This window comes from Phacochoerus africanus, chromosome X, assembly GCF_016906955.1.
Source record: "Phacochoerus africanus isolate WHEZ1 chromosome X, ROS_Pafr_v1, whole genome shotgun sequence".
NCBI classification, from domain to species: Eukaryota; Metazoa; Chordata; class Mammalia; order Artiodactyla; family Suidae; genus Phacochoerus; species Phacochoerus africanus.
This window is the reverse complement of record NC_062560.1, coordinates 130,044,333-130,065,127: the sequence shown is the minus strand read 5'-3', so window position 1 is coordinate 130,065,127 and position 20,795 is coordinate 130,044,333. Positions and strand designations below refer to the sequence as shown.

Genomic DNA, 20,795 nt, shown 5'->3' with positions numbered 1-20,795 from the left:
CGTACCCTAACCCCGTACCCAACCCCTACCCTAACCCTTACCCTAACCGTACCCTAAAACCGTACCCTAACCCGTACCCCTAACCCTAAACCCGTACCCTAACCCGTACCCTAACCCGTACCCTAACCCGTACCCTAACCCTAACCCGTACCCCTAACCCGTACCCTAACCCGTTAACACCCTAACGTACCCTACCCTACCCTACCGCTACCCTAACCCGTACCCTAACCCGTACCCTAACCGTACCCAACCCGTCCCCTAACCCGTACCCTAACCCGTACCCTAACCCGTACCCTAACCGTACCCTAACCCGTACCCTAACCCGTACCCTAACCCGCTTTTTACCCTAACCCTAACCCGTACCCTAACCCTAACCCTAACCCGTACCCTAACCCGTACCCTAACCCGTACCCTAACCCTAAAACCCGTACCCTAACCCTAACCCGTACCCTAACCCGTACCCTAACCCTAACCCGTACCCTAACCCCAACCCGTACCCTAACCTAACCCTAACCCTAACCCGTACCCTAACCCTAACCCTACCCTAACCCGTACCCGTACCCTAACCCTAACCCGTACCCTAACCCTAACCCTAACCCGTACCCTAACCCTAACCCTAACCCTACCCTAACCCGCTACCTAAACCCTAATAACCGTACCCTAAACCCTAACCCTAACCCGTTACCTAACCTAACCCGTACCCAACCCTAACCCGTACCCTAACCCTAACCCGTACCCTAACCCTAACCCTAACCCTAACCCGTTACCCTAACCCTAACCCGTACCCTAACCCTAAACCCGTACCCAACCCTAACCCTCACCCTAACCTCCCTAAACCTAACCTAACCCCTAACCCGTACCCTAACCCGTACCCTAACCCGTACCCTAACCCGCAACCCTAACCCTAAACCCGTACCCTACCCTAACCCTAACCCTAACCCTAACCCTAACCCGTACCCTAACCCGTAACCAAAAACCCGTACCCAACCCTAACCCGTACCCTAACCCTACCCTACCCTAACCCGTACCCTAAACCTAACCCGTACCCTACCCTACCCCTAACCCGTACCCTAACCCGTACCCAACCCTAAACCCGTACCCTAACCCTAACCCGTACCCTATACCCTAACCCTACCCTAACCCTAACCCGTACACCCTAACCCCTAACCCGTACCCTAACCCTAACCCTAACCCGTACCCTAACCCGTACCCTAACCCTAACCCGTACCCTAACCCGTACCCTAACCTAACCCTACCTAACCCAACCCGTACCTAACCGTACCCTAACCTAACCCTACCCGTAACCCTAACCCGTACCCTAACCCGTACCCTAACCGTACCCTAACCCGTACCCTAACCCGTACCCTAACCCTACCCTAACCCGTACCCTAACCCTACCCTAACCGTACCCTACCTACCCTAACCCGTACCCTAACCCCGTACCCTAACCCTAAACCCGTACCCTAACCTAACCCGTACCCTAACCCTATACCCGTACCCTAACCCTAACCCTAACCCTAACCCGTACCCTAACCCTAACCCTAACCCGTACCCTAACCCTAACCCGTACCCTAACCCTAACCCGTACCCTAACCCTAACCCTAACCCTACCACCCTAACCCTACCCTAACCCTAACCCTAACCCTACCCGAACCTAAACCCTACCCTAACCCTAACCCTAACCTACCCGTACCCTAACCTAACCCGTACACTAACCCTCCCTAACCCTACCCTAACCCTAACCCTAACCCTAACCCGTTACCCTAACCCGTACCCTACCCTAACCCGTACCCTAACCCGTACCCTAACCCGTATACCCTAACCCGTACCCAACCCGTACCCTACCGTACCCTAACCGTACCCTACCCGTACCCTAACCGTACCCGTACCTACCCGTACCCTAACCCTACCTCCCGTACCCTACCCTAACCCGTACCCTAACCTAACCCTACTAACCTAACCCTAACCTACCCTAACCCGTACCCTAACCCGTACCTACCCGTACCCAACCCGTACCCTAACCCGTCCCTAACCGTACCCTAACCCGTACCCACCCTAACCGTACCCTAACCCGCTAACCCTAACCCAACCCCTACCTAACCCGTACCCTAACCCGTACCCTAACCGTACCCTAACCCGTACCCTAACCCTAACCCTCCTAACCCGTACCTAACCCGTCCCTAACCCGTACCCTAACCCGTACCCTAACCCCTAACCCCTAACCCGTACCCTACCCCTAACCCGTACCCTAACCCGTACCCTAACCGTTACCTAACCCGTACCCTAACCCGTAACCCTAACCGCTGTACCCTAACCCGTACCCTCTAACCCTAACCCTAACCCTAACCCTACCGCCTACCCTAACCCTAACCCTAACCGTACCCTAACCCGTACCTAACCCTAACCCTAACCCGTACCCTAACCCGTACCCTAACCCTAACCCTAACCCTAACCCTAACCCTAACCCGTACTCTAACCCGTACTCTAACCCGTGCCCTAACCCGTACCCTAACCCTAACCCGTACCCTAACCCTAACCCGTACCCTAACCCGTACCCTAACCCTAACCCGTACCCTAGCCCTAACCCGTACCCTAACCCTAACCCTAACCCTAACTCGTACCCTACCCTAACCCGTGCCCTAACCCTACCCGTACCCTAACCCTAACCCGTACCCTAACCCTAAACCGTACCCTAACCCTAACCCTAACCCTACCTACCCTAACCCGTACCCTAACCCTAACCCGTACCCCTAACCCTAACCCGTACCCTAACCCTAACCCGCTACCCTACCCACCCGTACCCTAACCCTATAACCCGTACCCTAACCCTAACCCGTACCCTAACCCTACCCGTTCTACCCTAACCCCGTACCCTACACCCTAACCCTAACCCGCTACCTAACCCTAACCCGTACCCTACCTAACCCGTACCCTAACCCTAACCCGTACCCTAACCCGTACCCTAACCCGCTACCCTAACCCGTACCCTAACCCTAACCCCAAACCCTAACCGTACCCTAACCCGTACCCAAACCGTACCCTAACCGTACCCGTACCCTAACCCGTACCTACCCTAACCCTAACCCTAACCCGTACCCCCCGTACCCTAACCCGTACCCTAACCCGTACCCTAACCTAACCCCTAACCCGTACCAACCCGTACCCTAACCCTAACCCGTACCCTAACCCGTACCCTAACCCTAACCCGTACCCTAACCCTAACCCGGACCCTAACCCGTATCCTAACCCTAACCCTAACCCTAACCCTAACCCTATCCCTAATCCATACCCTAACCCTAAACCTCACCCTAAGCCTCACCCTAACCCGAACCCTAACCCTCACCTCTAAACCATAAGCTCTAACTCATAACCCTAAAGCATAACCCCTATGCCCCCAACCTCAACCCTACCCCTCACCCTCCAATCCTCACCCTTAACCCTCACCCCTAACACTCACCCCTAACCCTAAACCCAAAACCCTAACCCTAGCCGAACCCCACTAATTCATCGAGCTGGTTTACGGTCAGGCCTCCATCCCCTGGCGCCATCCTCAAAAGAGAGGCTCGCCTGGAAAGGCAAGAGGCAACCTTCATTCGGCCCCTTCAGCGAATACAGCACAGGGATTGAGCCCAGCTTCCCGACACTATGCCACCGATGCCCCCCTTCCTTACTTGCTTCCTTGCCTCCTTATCAGCCGCCAGCCTCTCTCTCACGAGTCAACACAGACGCCGGGTGGGTCTCGGCTCCTGCCTCCCAGGAACACAAGGCCTTCTGAGCCCCCAGGAACCCCTCAGCCTTCTAAGCACACTGCCATCCAACCAGACTGCCAGTCCGCCTCAACACGCTCAAGGGACTGCTGTGTCCTCTGCCTGCCGGGCGTCTGGGAGCGGAGCGCTCCACGGGCCCAGAATACCACCCCAGACCTCCCGGGGCTTGCTGTGTCCCGCCCAACACACCCATCAACCCCACCGCCGCCTGCACCTGCAGCCCTGGGGCGGCGGCACCTGGCTCCAGAAGGCCCTCTGGCGCCGTCTTGCGGATTGTCTGCTCTAACAGCAACGCTCGGTTTTCCTCCCCTCTCTCTCTCTCTCTGGCTCAGCAGCCCCTCGCGCTGCTGCCCTGGCTGCGGTCACTGCCACTGCGCTGCTGCGTGGATTGCCTTCCGCCGCTCCCTAGGGAGACAAAGAAATGCACTTCCCAGTGGGCGACTTCTCTCGCAAAGGCTTCCAGGGCCGAGCCCTGAGGCCAACCCACGCCCTGCCACACTGGGCAGACACTCAGCTCCCGACCCAGCCTTCTTCCTTATTTATACATATCCCTGCACGTAGGGAGTGATGAAGATAGGTACGTCTGGACGGAACTCTTGGGTTTTTTCTCCCCTGGCCAACGGTTATTACTTCATTCGTTCGGGCAAGTCTTGCTTCTTTACTTTATCCCCCCCCCCCCCCGCTCCCCCCCCCCGCCTCCTTTGGCGCTCTCTCTCTCTCTCTCTCTCTCCCCTTTCTTTCTCTCTTCCTTTATTGACCCCACCTGAGGCGTGCGTGACGGCTCTGCCCATCAGTGGCTTCGAGCCACAGCCGTTGCCAAAACCACCAGACTGCCCAAGACAGATCTTCCGCCCTGGGAGGCGGGAGGGTTCGCGGGGAGAGCTTGCTTTATATCCGTCCCCCAGCCTTCATTCCCTGCACCTGGCTTTCGATCAGGTCTTCCTTCCTACCGGGTTCATAGAGAGAACACAGAGTCTCACGTGGAAAGAAAAGGACGGAGTTGCAGGAGACCTCCTGAGAGAAAAAGCACAGGGATTCGCGCAGCTGCCGACCAAAATATCCCCGTGGGACCACCTCCCACGCACAACGCGCAGGCCCTTTATCCGGGTCCAAAAGCGCAGGTCAGGCTTCCGCTTCCAAATGAGCCCCGCGGCAGCGGATGCCACCCACACGAACCAAGAAAAACCAACAACCCAATGGAAGGATGGGCAAATGAAATGAGTAGACCTTTCCCTGAGCCAGGTACACCGATGGCCGCAGGCACCGGGGAAAAAAAACAAACAAAACCAAAAAAGCCTTACGCCTTCCCCTACACCTAAACCCCTACCCCCTAACCCTAACCCCTAAGTCTAACCCTAACCCCTAACCCTAAACCATAACCTCTAGCCCTCACCCCTAACTCTCACCCCTAACCCTAAACCCAAAACCCTAACCCTAGCCGAACCCCACTAATTTCATCCGAGCTGGTTTACGGTCAGGCCTCCATCCCCTGGCGCCATCCTCAAAAGAGAGGCTCGCCTGGAAAGGCAAGAGGCAACCTTCATTCGGCCCCTTCAGCGAATAACAGCACAGGGATTGAGCCCAGCTTCCCGACACTATGCCACCGATGCCCCCCCTTCCTTACTTGCTTCCTTGCCTCCTTCATCAGCCGCAGCCTCTCTCTCACGAGTCAACACAGACGCCGGGTGGGTCTCGGCTCCTGCCTCCGCAGGAACACAAGGCCTTCTGAGCCCCCAGGGAACCCCTCAAGCCTTCTAAGCACACTGCCATCCAACCAGACTGCCAGTCCGCCTCAACACGCTCAAGGGACTGCTGTGTCCTCTGCCTGCCATGAGGCGTCTGGGAGCGGAGCGCTCCACGGGCCCAGAATACCACCCCAGACCTCCCGGGGCTTGCTGTGGGTCCCGCCCAACACACCCATCAACCCCACCACGCCGCCTGCACCTGCAGCCCTGGAGCGGCGGCACCTGGCTCCAGAAGGCCCTCTGGCGCCGTCTTGCGGATGTCTGCTCTAACAGCAACGCTCGGGTTTTCCTCCCCTCTCTCTCTCTCTGGCTCAGCAGCCCCTCGCGCTGCTGCCCTGGCTGCGGGTCACTGCGCTGCTGCGTGGATTGCCTTCCGCCGCTCCCTAGGGAGACAAAGAAATGCACTTCCCAGTGGGCGACTTCTCTCGCAAAGGCTTCCAGGGCCGAGCCCTGAGGCCAACCCACGCCCTGCCACACTGGGCAGACACTCAGCTCCCGACCCAGCCTTCTTCCTTATTTATACATATCCCTGCACGTAGGGAGTGATGAAGATAGGTACGTCTGGACGGAACTCTTGGGTTTTTTCTCCCCTGGCCAACGGTTATTACTTCATTCGTTCGGGCAAGTCTTGCTTCTTTACTTTATCCCCCCCCCCGCCCCGCTCCCCCCCCCCCCGCCTCCTTTGGCGCTCTCTCTCTCTCTCTCTCTCTCTCCCCTTTCTTTCTCTCTTCCTTTATTGACCCCACCTGAGGCGTGCGTGACGGCTCTGCCCATCAGTGGCTTCGAGCCACAGCCGTTGCCAAAACCACCAGACTGCCCAAGACAGATCTTCCGCCCTGGGAGGCGGGAGGGTTCGCGGGGAGAGCTTGCTTTATATCCGTCCCCCAGCCTTCATTCCCTGCACCTGGCTTTCGATCAGGTCTTCCTTCCTACCGGGTTCATAGAGAGAACACAGAGTCTCACGTGGAAAGAAAAGGACGGAGTTGCAGGAGACCTCCTGAGAGAAAAAGCACAGGGATTCGCGCAGCTGCCGACCAAAATATCCCCGTGGGACCACCTCCCACGCACAACGCGCAGGCCCTTTATCCGGGTCCCAAAGCGCAGGTCAGGCTTCCGCTTCCAAATGAGCCCCGCGGCAGCGGATGCCACCCACACGAACCAAGAAAAACCAACAACCCAATGGAAGGATGGGCAAATGAAATGAGTAGACCTTTCCCTGAGCCAGGTACACCGAGGGCCGCAGGCACCAGGGAAAAAAACAAACCCAAAAAACATCACCATGGCTCCTTAGGAGGGATAAGCAAATGCCATCGACACTGAGGGAGGTCCTACCCCACCCCTGTCCAGAGCAGCCAACGTTTGGAAGCCCGCCAGTGACAGAACCGGGAGGGGCTGTGGAGAGGAGGGGGCCCTCCTCCAGTAAGGCTGGGTCTGTAACTTGGTACATCCCCTATGGACCACGGGATCGGGACAAGTCCGAACAAATACATCTGGAAAGACCTCATGACCCAGCAAACCCACTCTTGAGCATTGATGTGGAAAACCTTCTTTCAGAACATGGTAGGTGCCTCGCTATGCTCAGGCAGCACTCTTCACCATAGCAAGACATGGAAACAAACTCAATGTCCGTGTATAATGTCAGGAGAGTCTTTTGAATTGCTTTATCTATCAATTCACTTCGCTACTATGTATTTATAGACTTCTTGATCATTTGATCTTCTTTTGACAATTTTCTTATGTGTATTCATTTCTTTGGGTGCCACCTGCGACCCTGGGATTTTTTTTTTTTTTTTTTTTTTTGCTATTTCTTGGGCCGCTCCCGCGGCATATGGAGGTTCCCAGGCTAGGGGTCCAGTCAGAGCCATAGCCACCAGCCTACGCCACAGCCACAGCAACGCGGGATCCGAGCCGCGTCTGCAACCTACATCACAGCTCACGGCAACGCCGGATCGTTAACCCACTGAGCAAGGGCAGGGATCGAACCCGCAACCTCATGGTTCCTAGTCGGATTCGTTCACCACTGCACCACGACGGGAACTCCAACCCTGGGAATTTTTATGGCCAGGTTCTGATCTCCCAAGGCAGTTCTTACCACAGCCACAGCAGAGGGAGAAGCAGGCTCTTAAGCCAGGAAGCCATGAGGGAACTCCACGAGAGCTTTCTTGATAGCTTAATTCATCAGACCTGGTTTCGGTCAGGCCTCCATAGCCTGGCGCAGTACTGAAAAGAAAGACTCACGTGGAAAGGCAAGAAGGGAGTTTCACTAGGTCTCTTGAGAGAGAAAAGCACAAGGATTAGCACAGCCGCCCACCAAAATGCAACCGAATTCAACCATCCATGCATCAGCACCAGCCTCTACCGTGATACCTAAACCCTCGACAGGGAGGGGCTTGAAAATTGCCCAGTCACGATGGAAAACAGATGCTGTGTGGGTCCGGGTCCTGCCTCTGGAGGAACAGAAGGCAATCCGAAACCCAGTGAAACCCTCAAGTGTTCGAAACGCTCTGCTAGCGGACCAGGCTGCAAATCCACATCCAAGCCTGAAGGGACACCTGTGTCTTCTGCCTGACATCAGGCATCCTGGAGCAGAGTCACAGGAGACTGGAGAACAATGCCAGACCTCCAGGTGCTTGCTACGGGTTCTGCCCAACCCACCATCAACCCCACTTCTGAGCCTGGGTATGCAGCCTGGGAGCTGCACAGGAGTCCAGAAGGTACTCTGGCGCCCTCGTGTGGACATCTACTCTAACAACAACTCTCAGGTTTTCCTCACAAAGTGGTTGTTTCTTCCTCCTCTTTCTTTAAATACACGAAGTGCCTGCCAAAGTGGGCTATGTCTCTCTCAAAGTCTTTCAGATCACTGAGATCTACCTAGCCCTAACCGTAATCCAAACCATAACCCTCACCCTAACCCACTAACCCTAGCCCCCATAACCCTAACCCTCTAACCCTAACCTTAACCTTCTGTCCCTAACCCTAATCCTGTAACCCTAATCCTAAGCCTGAAATCATAATGCTAACCCTAACCCAACCCTCTAACCCCAACCTTATAACCCGCACCCGAACCCTAACCCTACCCCAACCCCAGCCATAACTCTAACCCCAACCCTAACCCTATCCCCTCACCCTAACCCTGAAACCCTAACCCTAACCCTCTAACCCTCACCCTAAACCCGAATCCGTACCCTAAGCCTAACCCAACACAAGAATGAATTGAACAACCAAATACTGTGGTGCTTGACTATAACAAAAAGCTTAAAATAACTATGCGGGAGTCCACGCTGGTAAAAATAAATTATAATTTTTAATATAAATGGAATTGTATAGGAATCTTCTATGCAGTTGAATCCAAATAACTGATGTTGACACCAACAGCCATATCTCAAGGAGTTGGAACTAACTTCCCTCTCCTGATGCATGCGTTCTGCTTAGTGACTTTCCCTTTAAGGAGACAGTTTATACATGGAAAAAAGTACCTTCACAGTGGGGAAACCTGACAAAATTAACTTAGCTAAGAGACCAAAGTTAGGAATAACAGTGATAAGTTGTGGAATGCCCGTCATGGCTCAGAGGTAATGAATCCAATTAGTATCAGGGCTGTGTTGGACCTGGGTGTGCACAGAGTGGGGACACATCACTGTCCTCAGGCAGGCATATACAAGATAACACTGCAGGACCTCTGAGGCCCTAACAACATGACTGAGGTTAATTGGACTTGAAATAGTCATTGGCCAGAGAAGACATTTCATTCATATTTTATCAGGACTAAAGAGGCAGAAATATGATGGCCCAGGTAAACCTTCACCTGGACATTGACCCTGACCCTAAACACTGACTCTGACCCTAACCTAACCCTAGCTCTAAGACATACTCTAACCCATACCATAACCTGTACCTATACTTCAACCTATACACATACCCTAATCTATATTCATACCCATACCCATACCCATTCCTTAATTCTAACCCTAATTAACACCCATAATCTAGCATGCTAACCCAAACAAAACCAAAACCATAAAACTTAACCAATAATCAAAACTAAACTATAACCAAAACCAAAATCATAAACTATATCCCACAAATATATCCATTAAGTCATAATCATAAAACTTAAACCATAACCATAACCAAGTCCAGCCCCAGCACTAGCACTCCAAACCACTAAACACTAAGCCCAATCAAATCAAATCACACAAATACATCATAAAAAAATAGACCAATATCCCTTATAAATATGAATTTTAAAATCCTCTGCAATGAGTTACCTGGTGGCTCAAGTGTGTTCAGCATTGTCACTGCTGTAGTTCTGATTAGCTGTGGTGCAAGTTTGATCCCTGACCTGAGAACTTCTTCATGCCATGGGCACAGCCAAAAAATTATCGCAACATGAAACCAACAGCACATTTAAAGATTTATGCACCATAAGCAAGTGGCTCTATGCCAGAAAATTCTGCTTGTTCAACATATCAAAACTAAGCAATGTATTAAACCACAAGAATTGTATGAAATAAAAACGTGTGATCATATTAGTGCAGAAAAAGCATTATCATGAATGGATGTTGAATTTAGTCAAATGCCTTTTCTGCATCTATTTAGGTGATCATGTGATTTCTATCTTTTCTTTTGTTGATGCGGTGTATCACATTAATTGACTTGTGTGTGTTGAATCATCCTTAATACCCTGGACTGAAACTTGATCATGGTATATGATCCTTTTTATGTGTTGTTGGATTCGGTTTGCTAATATTTTATTGATTTTTTTCATCTCTATTCATCAAATGTATTGGCTTGTAATTTTCCTTTTTGTAGTGTATTTATCTGGCTTTGGTATCAGGATGATGGTGGTTTCATAGCATGACTTTGGGAGTGTGCCTTCCTCTTCAATATTTTAGGAGAATTTGAGAAGGATGGGTATAAGTTCATCTTTTTATTTTTGGGAGAATTCCCCACCAAATCTATCTGGTCCTGGACTTTTGTTTGCAAGGAGCTTTTAAATTACAGATCCTCTTTCATTTCTGCTGATTGGTCTGTTCAAATTATCTATTTCTCTTTTATTCAGTTTTGGTGGGCTGTATGTTTCTGGAAACTTGTCCATTTCTTCTAGGTTGTCCAATTTGTTGGCATATAATTGTTCATAGTATTCTGTCACAATGTTTTGTATTTTATGGTGTTGGTTTTTATCTCCTCTTTTACTTTTTATTTTATTTGGGTTCTATTTTCTTTTCTTTGAACCTGGCCAGAGGTTTGTTGATTTTGTTTATCCTTTCGAAATACCAGCCCTTGCTTTTATTTTTTTCCCACCCTTTAAAAACTATTTATTTCCTCTCTGATCTTTATTATTTCCTTCCTTCTGCTGACTTTAGGTTTTGCTTGTTCTTCTTTTTCTGTTCTTTTAGGTGGTAGGCTAGATGGTTTACTTGAAATTTTTGCTTTTTTGAGGAAGGCCTCTGTTGCTATGAACTTCCCTCTTAAGACTGCTTTTGCTGCATCCCATATACTTTGTATGGTTGTGTTTTCATTGTTGTTTGTCTCAAGGTATGTTTTAATTTCATCTTTGTTTTAATTGTTCACCCATTGTTTTTTTAAATAGCATGTTGTTAAGTCTCCATGTAGTCGTTTTTTTGTTTTTGTTTTTACTTGTTTCTCTTTTTGTGGTTGATTTCTAGTTCCATGCTCTTGTAGTCAGAAAAGATGCTTGAAATAATTTCTATCCTCTTAATTCGTTGAGGCTTAGTTTTGTGTCCTAATCTGTGGTCCATACTAGAGAATGTTCCATGTGCACTTGAAAAGAATGTGTTATGGCTTTTTTGGATGTAATGCCCTAAAGATATCAATTAAGTCTGTTCTATTGTGTCATTTAGTATCTGTTGCCTTATTGATTTTTTGTCTCAAACATCTGTCCATTGATGCCAGTGGGGTGTTAAAGTCTCCTACTACTATTGTATTCCCATCAACTTTCTCCCTCTATGTCTGTTAGTATCTATTTTATATATTTATGTACTCCTGTATTGGGTGCATACATATTAATGAGCGTAATATCCTCTTCATGTATTGATCCTTTTATCATTATGTAATATCCTTCTATATGGTCTTTGTTTTAAAGTTTATTTTGTCTGATATGAGTATTGCTACTTCCACTTTCTTGTCATTTCCATTTATATGAAAAATCATTTTCCATCCCTTCACTTTCAATCCATGTGTGTCCTTAGCCCCAAAGTGGGTCTCTTGTAGACAGCATATTGTAAGTTCTTTTTTAAAAAAAATCTAATCTACCACTATATGTCTTTTGATTAGAGCACTTAGTCCATTGAGATTTAAAGTAATTATTGATAGGTATGTATTTATTGCCATTTTAAACCTTATTTTCCAATTGATTTTGTATTATTTCTTTGTTCCTTTCTTTTGTGTGTGTGTGTGTGTGTATGTGATTTGATGGGTTTTTTTTTTTTGGTTGTTTTTGTTTTTGTTTTGTCTTTTTGGGACTGTACCTGCAGCATATGGGGGTTCCCATGCTAGGGGTCCATTCGAAGCTGTAGCTGCCGGCCTATGCCAGAGCCACAGCAACATGGGACCCAAGCCACATCTGTGACCTACACCACAGCTCACGGCAACACCAGATCCTTAACTCACTGAGCGAGGCCAGGGATCGAACCCACAACCTCAAGGTTCCTAGTCGGATTCATTTCCACTGCACCACAATGGGAATTCCGATTTTCTTTTTTATTATGCTTGAGTTCCCTTCCTTTTGGTTTTTGTGAATCTATTGTATGTTTTTGATTTTTGGTTACTCTGGTTTTCAAGTACGTGAACATATTACTGTGTCTACTTGCTTTAGACTGGTAGTCATATAAGCTCAAATATATTCTAGAAAAAAAAAATCTACATTTTCTTACTACCCTTCCATGACGGAAACTCCACATTATGATTTTGATGCCCTATCTTACTTACATGTTCATTTTTATCCTATTGATGTTCACTGTAGTTATAATTGCTTTCACAAACTTTGGTTTAAAAAAATCTATATACTAGCTTAAGTGATCTATACAATCTTTTTATACATTTATTTTTTCCTATTGTAATTTTCCACTTCCTATAGATTCTTGCTTTATTTCTATTCAGAGAAGACCTTTCAATATTTCTCTAAGGATAGGTTTAATATTGCTGTATTCTTTCAGTTTTTGCTTGTCTGAGAAATTCCTTCTCTCTCCTTCTATTAAGTGATAATTTTAAGAGTATCCTAGGTTGCAGGGTTTTTTTCCTCCCCTTTTAGGACTTTGAATATATCTTGCCACTCCCTTCTGGCCTGCAAAGTTTCTGCAGAGAAATCAGGTGATAGCCTTATGGGGGTTCCCTTGTAACTAACTCTTTGTTTTTCTCTTGCTGCCTTTAGAATCTTGATATATCTTGATGTAGGTCTGTTTGGGTTCATCTTGTTTGGGACCTTCTGTGCTTCCTGTACCTGTTTCCTTCTTTAGGTTTGGGAAATTTTCAGTCAGAATTTCTTCAAATAGATTTCTGAGGCTCTTTCCTCTTTCTTCTTGTGGGATCCCCACTGGCACACTTTATATTATCCCATAGGTCTCATATGCTGCTTTCATTTTTTTTTTTCCATTTGTCTTTCTGTCTGCTCTTCTGATTGGGTGACTTCCATTAGTCTATGTTCCAGATCACGTATTCATTCTTCCGCATTATTTAGTTTGCTATTTATCACCTACAGCTTGGTTTTTATCTTGGCAATTAGGTTGTCTAATTTTGATTGGCTCTGCTTTATAGTTTGCAGTTATCTGCATTTCTATTGATAGTCTTTCTTAATTCCTTCAGCATTTTCAGTACCTCCTTTTTGAACTCAGGGTCTGGTAGACTGAAGAGGTCTGTTTCATTGCTTTTTCTTTCAGTGGATTTCTCTTGTTCTTTTAATTGGGAGTAGTTTCTCTGCTTCTTCATTTTATTTATATTTCTCTGTCTCTATGAACTTTGGAGAAAGTTACCTACTGTGGTCTTGAAGGGCTGTTTTTATGAAGGAGCATCCCTATGTAGCCTACATGAGTCTGATATTTTTGGTGCAAGGGCTGTTTTTGGTATGGATGCCTGCCATATTTTTCCCCAAGGTGTACTGGCTGTTGTCCCTTTGATGGAGGGTGTAGTTGCTGTTGTGATGACTGAAGCCCGAACTGGATTTTGGACAGGGCCTCCTCTTTGCTCTGTGATTGTCACAGCCCTGTCAGGGGCAGAGTCTGCTCCCCCATTTCTGGAGTAGAAGCCACCAGATCCAGTTCAAAGGTGAGTATGAGGTAAATGGAACTAGGGTGTTCCTCCCCAGAGGCTGTCCACTGGGACGTGTGCTGTAACATCAGTCATCACCCATTGTGCATGTTCCTCAAGTACATTGTTGTTGGTGCTGCCCTCAGCCCCACCTGTGCCTGTGGGAACACTGGGAATTGGCACACTTCAGCCCTACCTCTGCACTCCCATAAAGCCTGCTACTACTGATACTGGATCCGCCTCAGCTATGGGAGCACCAGTAACCAGCTTGCATATCCCCTACATGCTGCGCCTACAAAGCCACTGGCATAAATCTGCCCAAGTCACCTACTCACCAGGAATCTGCTCAGATTTCAGCCCTGCCTCCACGTGTGGGCAACTGCTCCTCTCTGGTGCTTGTACACTCCCAGAGCTCACAGTGGCAGAGCCACGTTTGCTGTGAACACACTGAGAATGAGGATGCTGGGGTGGGGCCACACCCTTCCCTTCACATGCACATTTATGATGGGGCTCTTATGGTGGACTTGGGCTCAGTCCTGCACACACCAGTTGCAACTTGGACCACACTTTGGGCTGTCTCTGCACAGCCAAACTGAATACCCTCCCCAGGTCTATATGCTGAGTTTCAGCACCCAGCCACTGCACACACTAGCAGGGATGCATCCTGGGCTGGGAAGTGCAGCCAAGGTGGCAAAGACCATCTGTGTTGATTTCTCTGTTTTGCCTGCCACAAGCTAGCTGCTGAGCTCTCCTCTGAGTCTCTGAAGCTCCGTATCTGTCCTGCTGATTTCCCTACTGGTGAGGGGGTTTCCAGGGTAAGGGAAATTTTCCCTTTCACAGTCCCCTCCTAGGGGCACAGGTCTTGTCCCTATTTCCCCCCCACTCCCCAATCCTACCTGGTTATGAGGTGATCTTTCTTGCAGCTTTGGTTGTATGAGATCTTCTGCCAGCATTCAGTAGATATTCTGCATATATATATATATATATATATATATTCAGATATATTTTTCATGTATTTATGGGAGGTGGTGAGTTCCATGTCCTTCTACTCCAACATTTTGATTTCCTGTCTGCACTTGTTTTGCTCCATTAGCTACAATGTAGGCTTTGTCCTTATCCACCATGTTCTAAATACCATCTGTTCCTTTAGGGATAGTTTCAGACTCTATGTCTTGTCTCTCTCCCTGGGTATAATATCTAATCCACTCCTCTGGACTTGGAGAAGGGACATTTACTTACTTCCCTCAAAGTGACACCTCTGCTTTCTCACAGGGTGCTGACCTGGAGAAGCAACTTGTCTTCCCTGGTGTAGAATCTATACTCTATAACTGACCAGGTGTGAGAGAGATTTGGGTCTCAATATTTCCATCATGCTGCACCTATGTGTGGAGACTGGGTGGAAGAAGGGAGCATTGATTCTTGGCTGTGCTGACCTAAAATTGAATCTCTGTAACATGTATCTGGGGACATGAGAAGGGTTAACAGTCTCACTCTCCCAGGAAGATTCCATATCTCTTGACTGGAGCTAGAAGAGGAGGGATCCCCATCTTTTTAATCACACCCAGCTGGAGTAGAGCCTCCATCACGCTGAGTTTGGAAGTGGAGAAAGGGAGTAGGTCAGGGTTAAAGTGCCACAGAATCTTGCTGTTCTTAGGTATACATAGCAGACTTTCCTGAGTGAATGTTTCTTCATGTGCTATCTGCCCTTAGGTCAATTTCCAGGACCTGCAATCGTTGGTTTTGTTTTTTATAGTTTTTACCAGCTTTGCTTATTTTACTGGGGTGTAGGTCAAAGTTGATCTTCGTGTACTCAGGTTATTTACTTCAAAAGCCACATGGAGCCATTAGAGAAAATGTGGCTTTTGGAAATCTTATCTCTAATCAGAAACCCAATGTTCATTTTCCTCAGGACTTTTGTGTATGTTTTACCTATAGCAAATATTTGCAGATCATAAAGTAAATAAATTAAAGTCAATACCTCTACAATGTAACCTTTAACATGGATTTATCTGAGCTTTATTTATGCACAATCACGAGCATCTGGAATGTCCCTAACCCTGACCCCTGATTCTGACCCTCACCCTGACCCCTACTACCAATACTTGATTCTGACCCTTACCTTGACTCCTCTGGAGTCCTTAACCTGATCATGAATGTGAAGATTGGAAAACATCCCTGATTTTTTTTTTATGGCACTCATCTTTAGGATTGTACTTAAGCAGTAACATACAATTGATAAAGGTATGCTTTTGATTTGTTTCTCATGCCTCACTACATCTCCAGTTACAATTCTTCACTAGGGTTAGTTTCTAGGTAAGATTTATAAAGTGCCATCCTCAATGTTTTTCACACTGAATATAATCACTGGACAAAATTTAGGGGGCAGCTAATTTGAAGACTGAAATTTAGGCAGGCTGAAGGCTAGAGTCTGAACTACAAACAAACCTCTAGTATTTATTTCTTCCTCCCATATTATGGGGCTGCAGTCACAGGTAGCCCCAAACCTATCCTCCAACACTAATCCCTACACCCTGGCCTCTGGTGAATTGACATATAACCTCTTTTATCCCTGGATACTCTTTGCTCTGAAATTTACTTCATCTAATACAACAGCCATTCCAGTTTTCTTGAGTGGTGTCAACATAATATATTGTTCCATGTTTTTACTTTAACTCATTAATGCTTACAGTGATTTATTATAGGCATTTAGACGGACTCCTTTAAAAAAATTCGTTCTGACATTTAACAATGTCTTCAATTGGTCTGTTTCATTTGGATAGTTTGTATTGCTGTCTTCAAGGTCAGTAATCTTTTCTTCTGAAGTGCCTATGCTATCGCTAATTCTATCCAGTGTATTTTTCATCTCAGAAAACAGGTTTCATCTCTAGAAATTCAATGGGCCTCTTCAAATTTCACATTTTTACTTATCTCTTTGCTGGGTGTGAAATGCAGTATTAACTTTTTTATGTCTTTGCTAATTCTAACACCTGTGTCAGAGCCACATTTCTTTTAATTTAATGGTTTTCCCCTTATTATTGGTCATATTTTCCTGCTTCTTTGTGTGACGGGTAACCTGTTACCTTATTTGTATTCCTATATATTCTTAAGCTTTTTTTCTAGGACAGTTACTTGGAAACAGCTCCTAAGGTCTGGATTTTAAAATTTATTATCCTGGATTATACTGTTTAGTCTAGGGCATTGGTTCTCAACCAAGGATGATTTTGCTCTCCCACCCCAACTTTGCAGAAACATTTGGGGCATTTTTGGTTGTCACAATTGGAGAGAGAGTGCTCCTGGCATCGCATGGGTTGAGGTCAGATGTGCTGCTGAAGGAAATTTATGGACTGTGACATTATTTGACCTTGTGGCCAAGGGTTTGAAGTAAAGAAAAATAATTAGCTTGTGCCACTTCTTTCTTTGTTCATAACAACCAAAGAAATAGCCATCCTCGCCCCACCATGTATGGTTAAGGAATGCATACGTCAGTTGAAACTTAGAGGAGGCCTGTGGGGAGAGTTGAAAGGGCTGTTTTTGAGTCACCCTAGCCTATACAAAAAAGTATTCAAAGGCCCCCAAGTGACTGATTATTGTTTTATTGTGGCCCAGCTTTTTGTACATTTGATCGGTGCCACTCTTCTTCTCTTTACCTAAACCTGTTTGCTACAACAAATCATTCTCTCCCACTCTCTTACGCCTTCCTTTGAGCCATTTCTTTCAGAACCAGTCAGAGCTGTGTTGAACTGGAGCACAATCCCTGGGGTTCTTTTTCTGTTCTGTCTCAACCATGGTTTCAGGATGATGACTGTAGAGGCTGTGTGGTCATTTCAGGATCTTTCATTGGTTTCAGTATAGCCTACATATTTTTAAACTTCTATTGTGTCTTTTGGTTTTGAAGAAATTTTATATACCTGAGCTCTTTACTAAAAGGCTCCAGGCCACACTTTTAAATATATTTTCAGCATAAGTAAAATATTTCTGTTCTGTAAACTATGGCAAAATATCATCAGAACAAATTAGATTCTAAGAATAAATTCTAAAACAAGCAACTCGTATTACTCTTACATTTTATTAATGCCTTCAGTTTGTGCATCATTTAAAACAAGATATGTGCTTTAAAAGCATTCTTATACATAAATAGACCAAGGGGGTGTTTAGTAATTTATCCCTAAAACATGCACATCATTTTTATTCAGGTGTGTATAAGAAAGGGAAATAAGCTTTAAGTCTTTTTCTTTGGATTAACAATATTTGGAAATTATTATTCAGGAATGCCAAATGTTTTCATGGAACAAATGTAAACACCAATAGAAGTGCTGATATAATTAAAAGGCATTAGTGTTGATGAAGAAGAATGAAAAAACATTTACACTCCGCATGATCACCAGGAAAAGAGTTCTGATGGGTCAAAAATATATGTCAAATAAATGAATCAGCATGAATCAAAAGGTTTAGAAGGAAGAACAGATAGCAGGAGCCAGATTCTGTGAGACACATATATTCAAGGCACATTACTAGGCTAAATAGGTGGTTAGGTTTTATAGACCAATTTTTTCTTTCATTGGGAAAATAGTCAAATATAATATAATTTCCATTTACTGGCATTTATTAATAAATGATGCAATTAGATCTAGGGCAGCAAATGTGGTCCTTTCAGATACACACCAAAGGTACACACTAGCTAACAGATGCCAGAGTAGCCAAAGCAGTATGCTTACACTTCAGTTTTTTGTCACACTACAGTTACATGGATGCTAGCAAATCTGTCTTGTATTGTTTCTATTACCATACTGTCTACTCTCAAGTTTCACAAAAGAATTCGTCAAAACTAGGCAGTTTAAAGAACTTATTAAACCAGAAAGGATGCTTGAACTATTTTATTCAACACCAGTCAAACCCAAACCCTGGAGTTGACTGTTGACTATATTCAGTTTGGGCTTTTCCCAGGCTGGGAAAAATTTCCCACACTATTTCCCTTCATACAGCTAAAATGATAGCACATCCACTGTGGTTCTCTTCTTTTTCTTTGGTGAGCCACAGGAATATGCCTCCCTACTCCCTCCACTACCCATTCTATTATCTATACAATTGCCTTAAATATCCACCAAAGGAAAGGGAATATATAAAAATCCACAACCTTCAATAACATTTAAACCACCCTCTTCTTAAATCAACTGCAATGGGAAAATAGAGGATATCAAGCTCTGTAAGGTTTGAAAATGATCAAAAGTTTCTTCCTACAAGTGAATAATAGGCAGACAAGAATAATTTCTGTGTGCTTCTAACAGGCTAGCAAAATGTTCCCCATCTGGCTGAGATAAAATGTTTAATACTTTACCTGCTTGGGCTCCTAGAAACAAGCAGCACCAGCAATTTATTTACAATTCCCCAAATAATAACAATTCTCCATGTATATTGTTTTCAAGCACCTAAAACCCTTCAAAATCAAAAGACACTAAGATGAGATGTTAGCAATCCTGTCTCTTGAACTTTTGTTTGCACAAAGGTCATGCATAACTTTAGTAGACAGCTCATAAGACAAGTGGTTTCCACCTTGCTTTGTGCAATTACCGACAAAAATGTTTCTGTAAGTAGATGACATTAGTTAATAAACCAAAGAAACAAAATGCCTTTTTAAGGCTACTGCTGCAATAGTTCAATCTGGAATAAAATGGTTGGTAGGACAAAGATAAATCTGGAGGCATAGAACAAGACTTAAAAAAGAGAAAGAAGAGGGTTGAAGAGACTGGCAGACACCATCTGTCAGTATTAAAAGGCTTGAATCACACAGATTGCTTTTAACTCCTTGTTCTCTCATATCCTTGGTTAATAACTTTTTTATTTCTTCACACAGCTTGGCCATGTAAATCCACCACAGAGAGGTGACACAATAATATAGATGAATACCTGGAGGGAGGGGGAAGGCAGTTTTATTTTCTTGAATCTATCATAGGCTCCTAAATATTATATAAAGACCTATTAATAAATATTGGTTTCATTAGAGCAGCAGTTGTGTAATAATATAATAATCAAGTATTTTAAAAGATAGATTGAATTATAATGCTCTTTTCTCATATAACTCACACCCACTTGAATTCCACTATATTTTCTTTATTGAGAAAGAAAGGAGTGGGGTTGTTTCTCTTCACTGGGAAGCAGGCAGAATTGAACTATATAAGCAACTCTTACTGATATATCATTGTTATAAGGATCACAAATTAACATAACTCCCTTGAAGTATGATTTTATAATTAAGTACATTTTGGGGTTTTGCACATGGATTAATTTTTCCTTATTAGGATGATTAAAAATATTAAAAAGCATGAGTAGACGCTACATCTATATCACCTATGAGCAAGAATGTTGCTATGAACCTTTCAGTGTATAATGACACAATAATTATAATTACCCAATCATAACTGACCCAACAAAAATGCTAGTCCTATTAAAGATGTATTAGCTTTTTAATTGTGGTATTGTATTTTAAATTATGACATTTTTTAATGGTATATGCTTGTTCATATTACTACATTCCAAAAATAGATTTAATGTAAGTACTAGGTTCACTATATTAAATCAGTCGTTTTGTTTTGCCTTTTTTTTTTTTTTTTGTCTTTTTGCTATTTCTTTGGGCCGCTCTCGCGGCATATGGAGGTTCCCAGGCTAGGGGTCGAATCGGAACTGTAGCCACCAGCCTACGCCAGAGCCACAGCAACGCGGGATCCGAGCCGCGTCTGCGGCCTACACCACAGCTCACGGCAACACCGGATCGTTACCCCACTGAGCAAGGGCAGGGACCGAACCCGTAACCTCATGGTTCCTAGTCGGATTCGTTAACCACTGCGCCACGACGGGAACTTCCTGTTTTGCTTTTAAATTACAACTTTTGCCGTGAGCTGTGGTGTAGGTCGCAGACGCGGCTCGGATCCCGCGTTGCTGTGGCTCTGGCGTAGGCTGGTGGCTACGGCTCCGATTAGACCCCTAGCCTGGGAATCTCCATATGCCGTGGAAGTGGCCCTGG

At 45.8% G+C, this 20,795-nt stretch overlaps 1 protein-coding gene across 1 annotated transcript in view; it reads right to left on the bottom strand.

The window, feature by feature from the left end:
- Positions 1 to 17,824: 17,824 nt before the first annotated feature.
- VAMP7 (vesicle associated membrane protein 7) overlaps positions 17,825 to 20,795 on the bottom strand; it is a 55,413-nt gene continuing 52,442 nt past the window's right edge. The window contains exon 8 of the mRNA XM_047765165.1: positions 17,825 to 19,681. Within this exon, the coding sequence (XP_047621121.1) occupies positions 19,613 to 19,681 (69 nt within the window). The 3' untranslated portion in view covers positions 17,825 to 19,612. The remainder of the gene's footprint in view (positions 19,682 to 20,795) is intronic.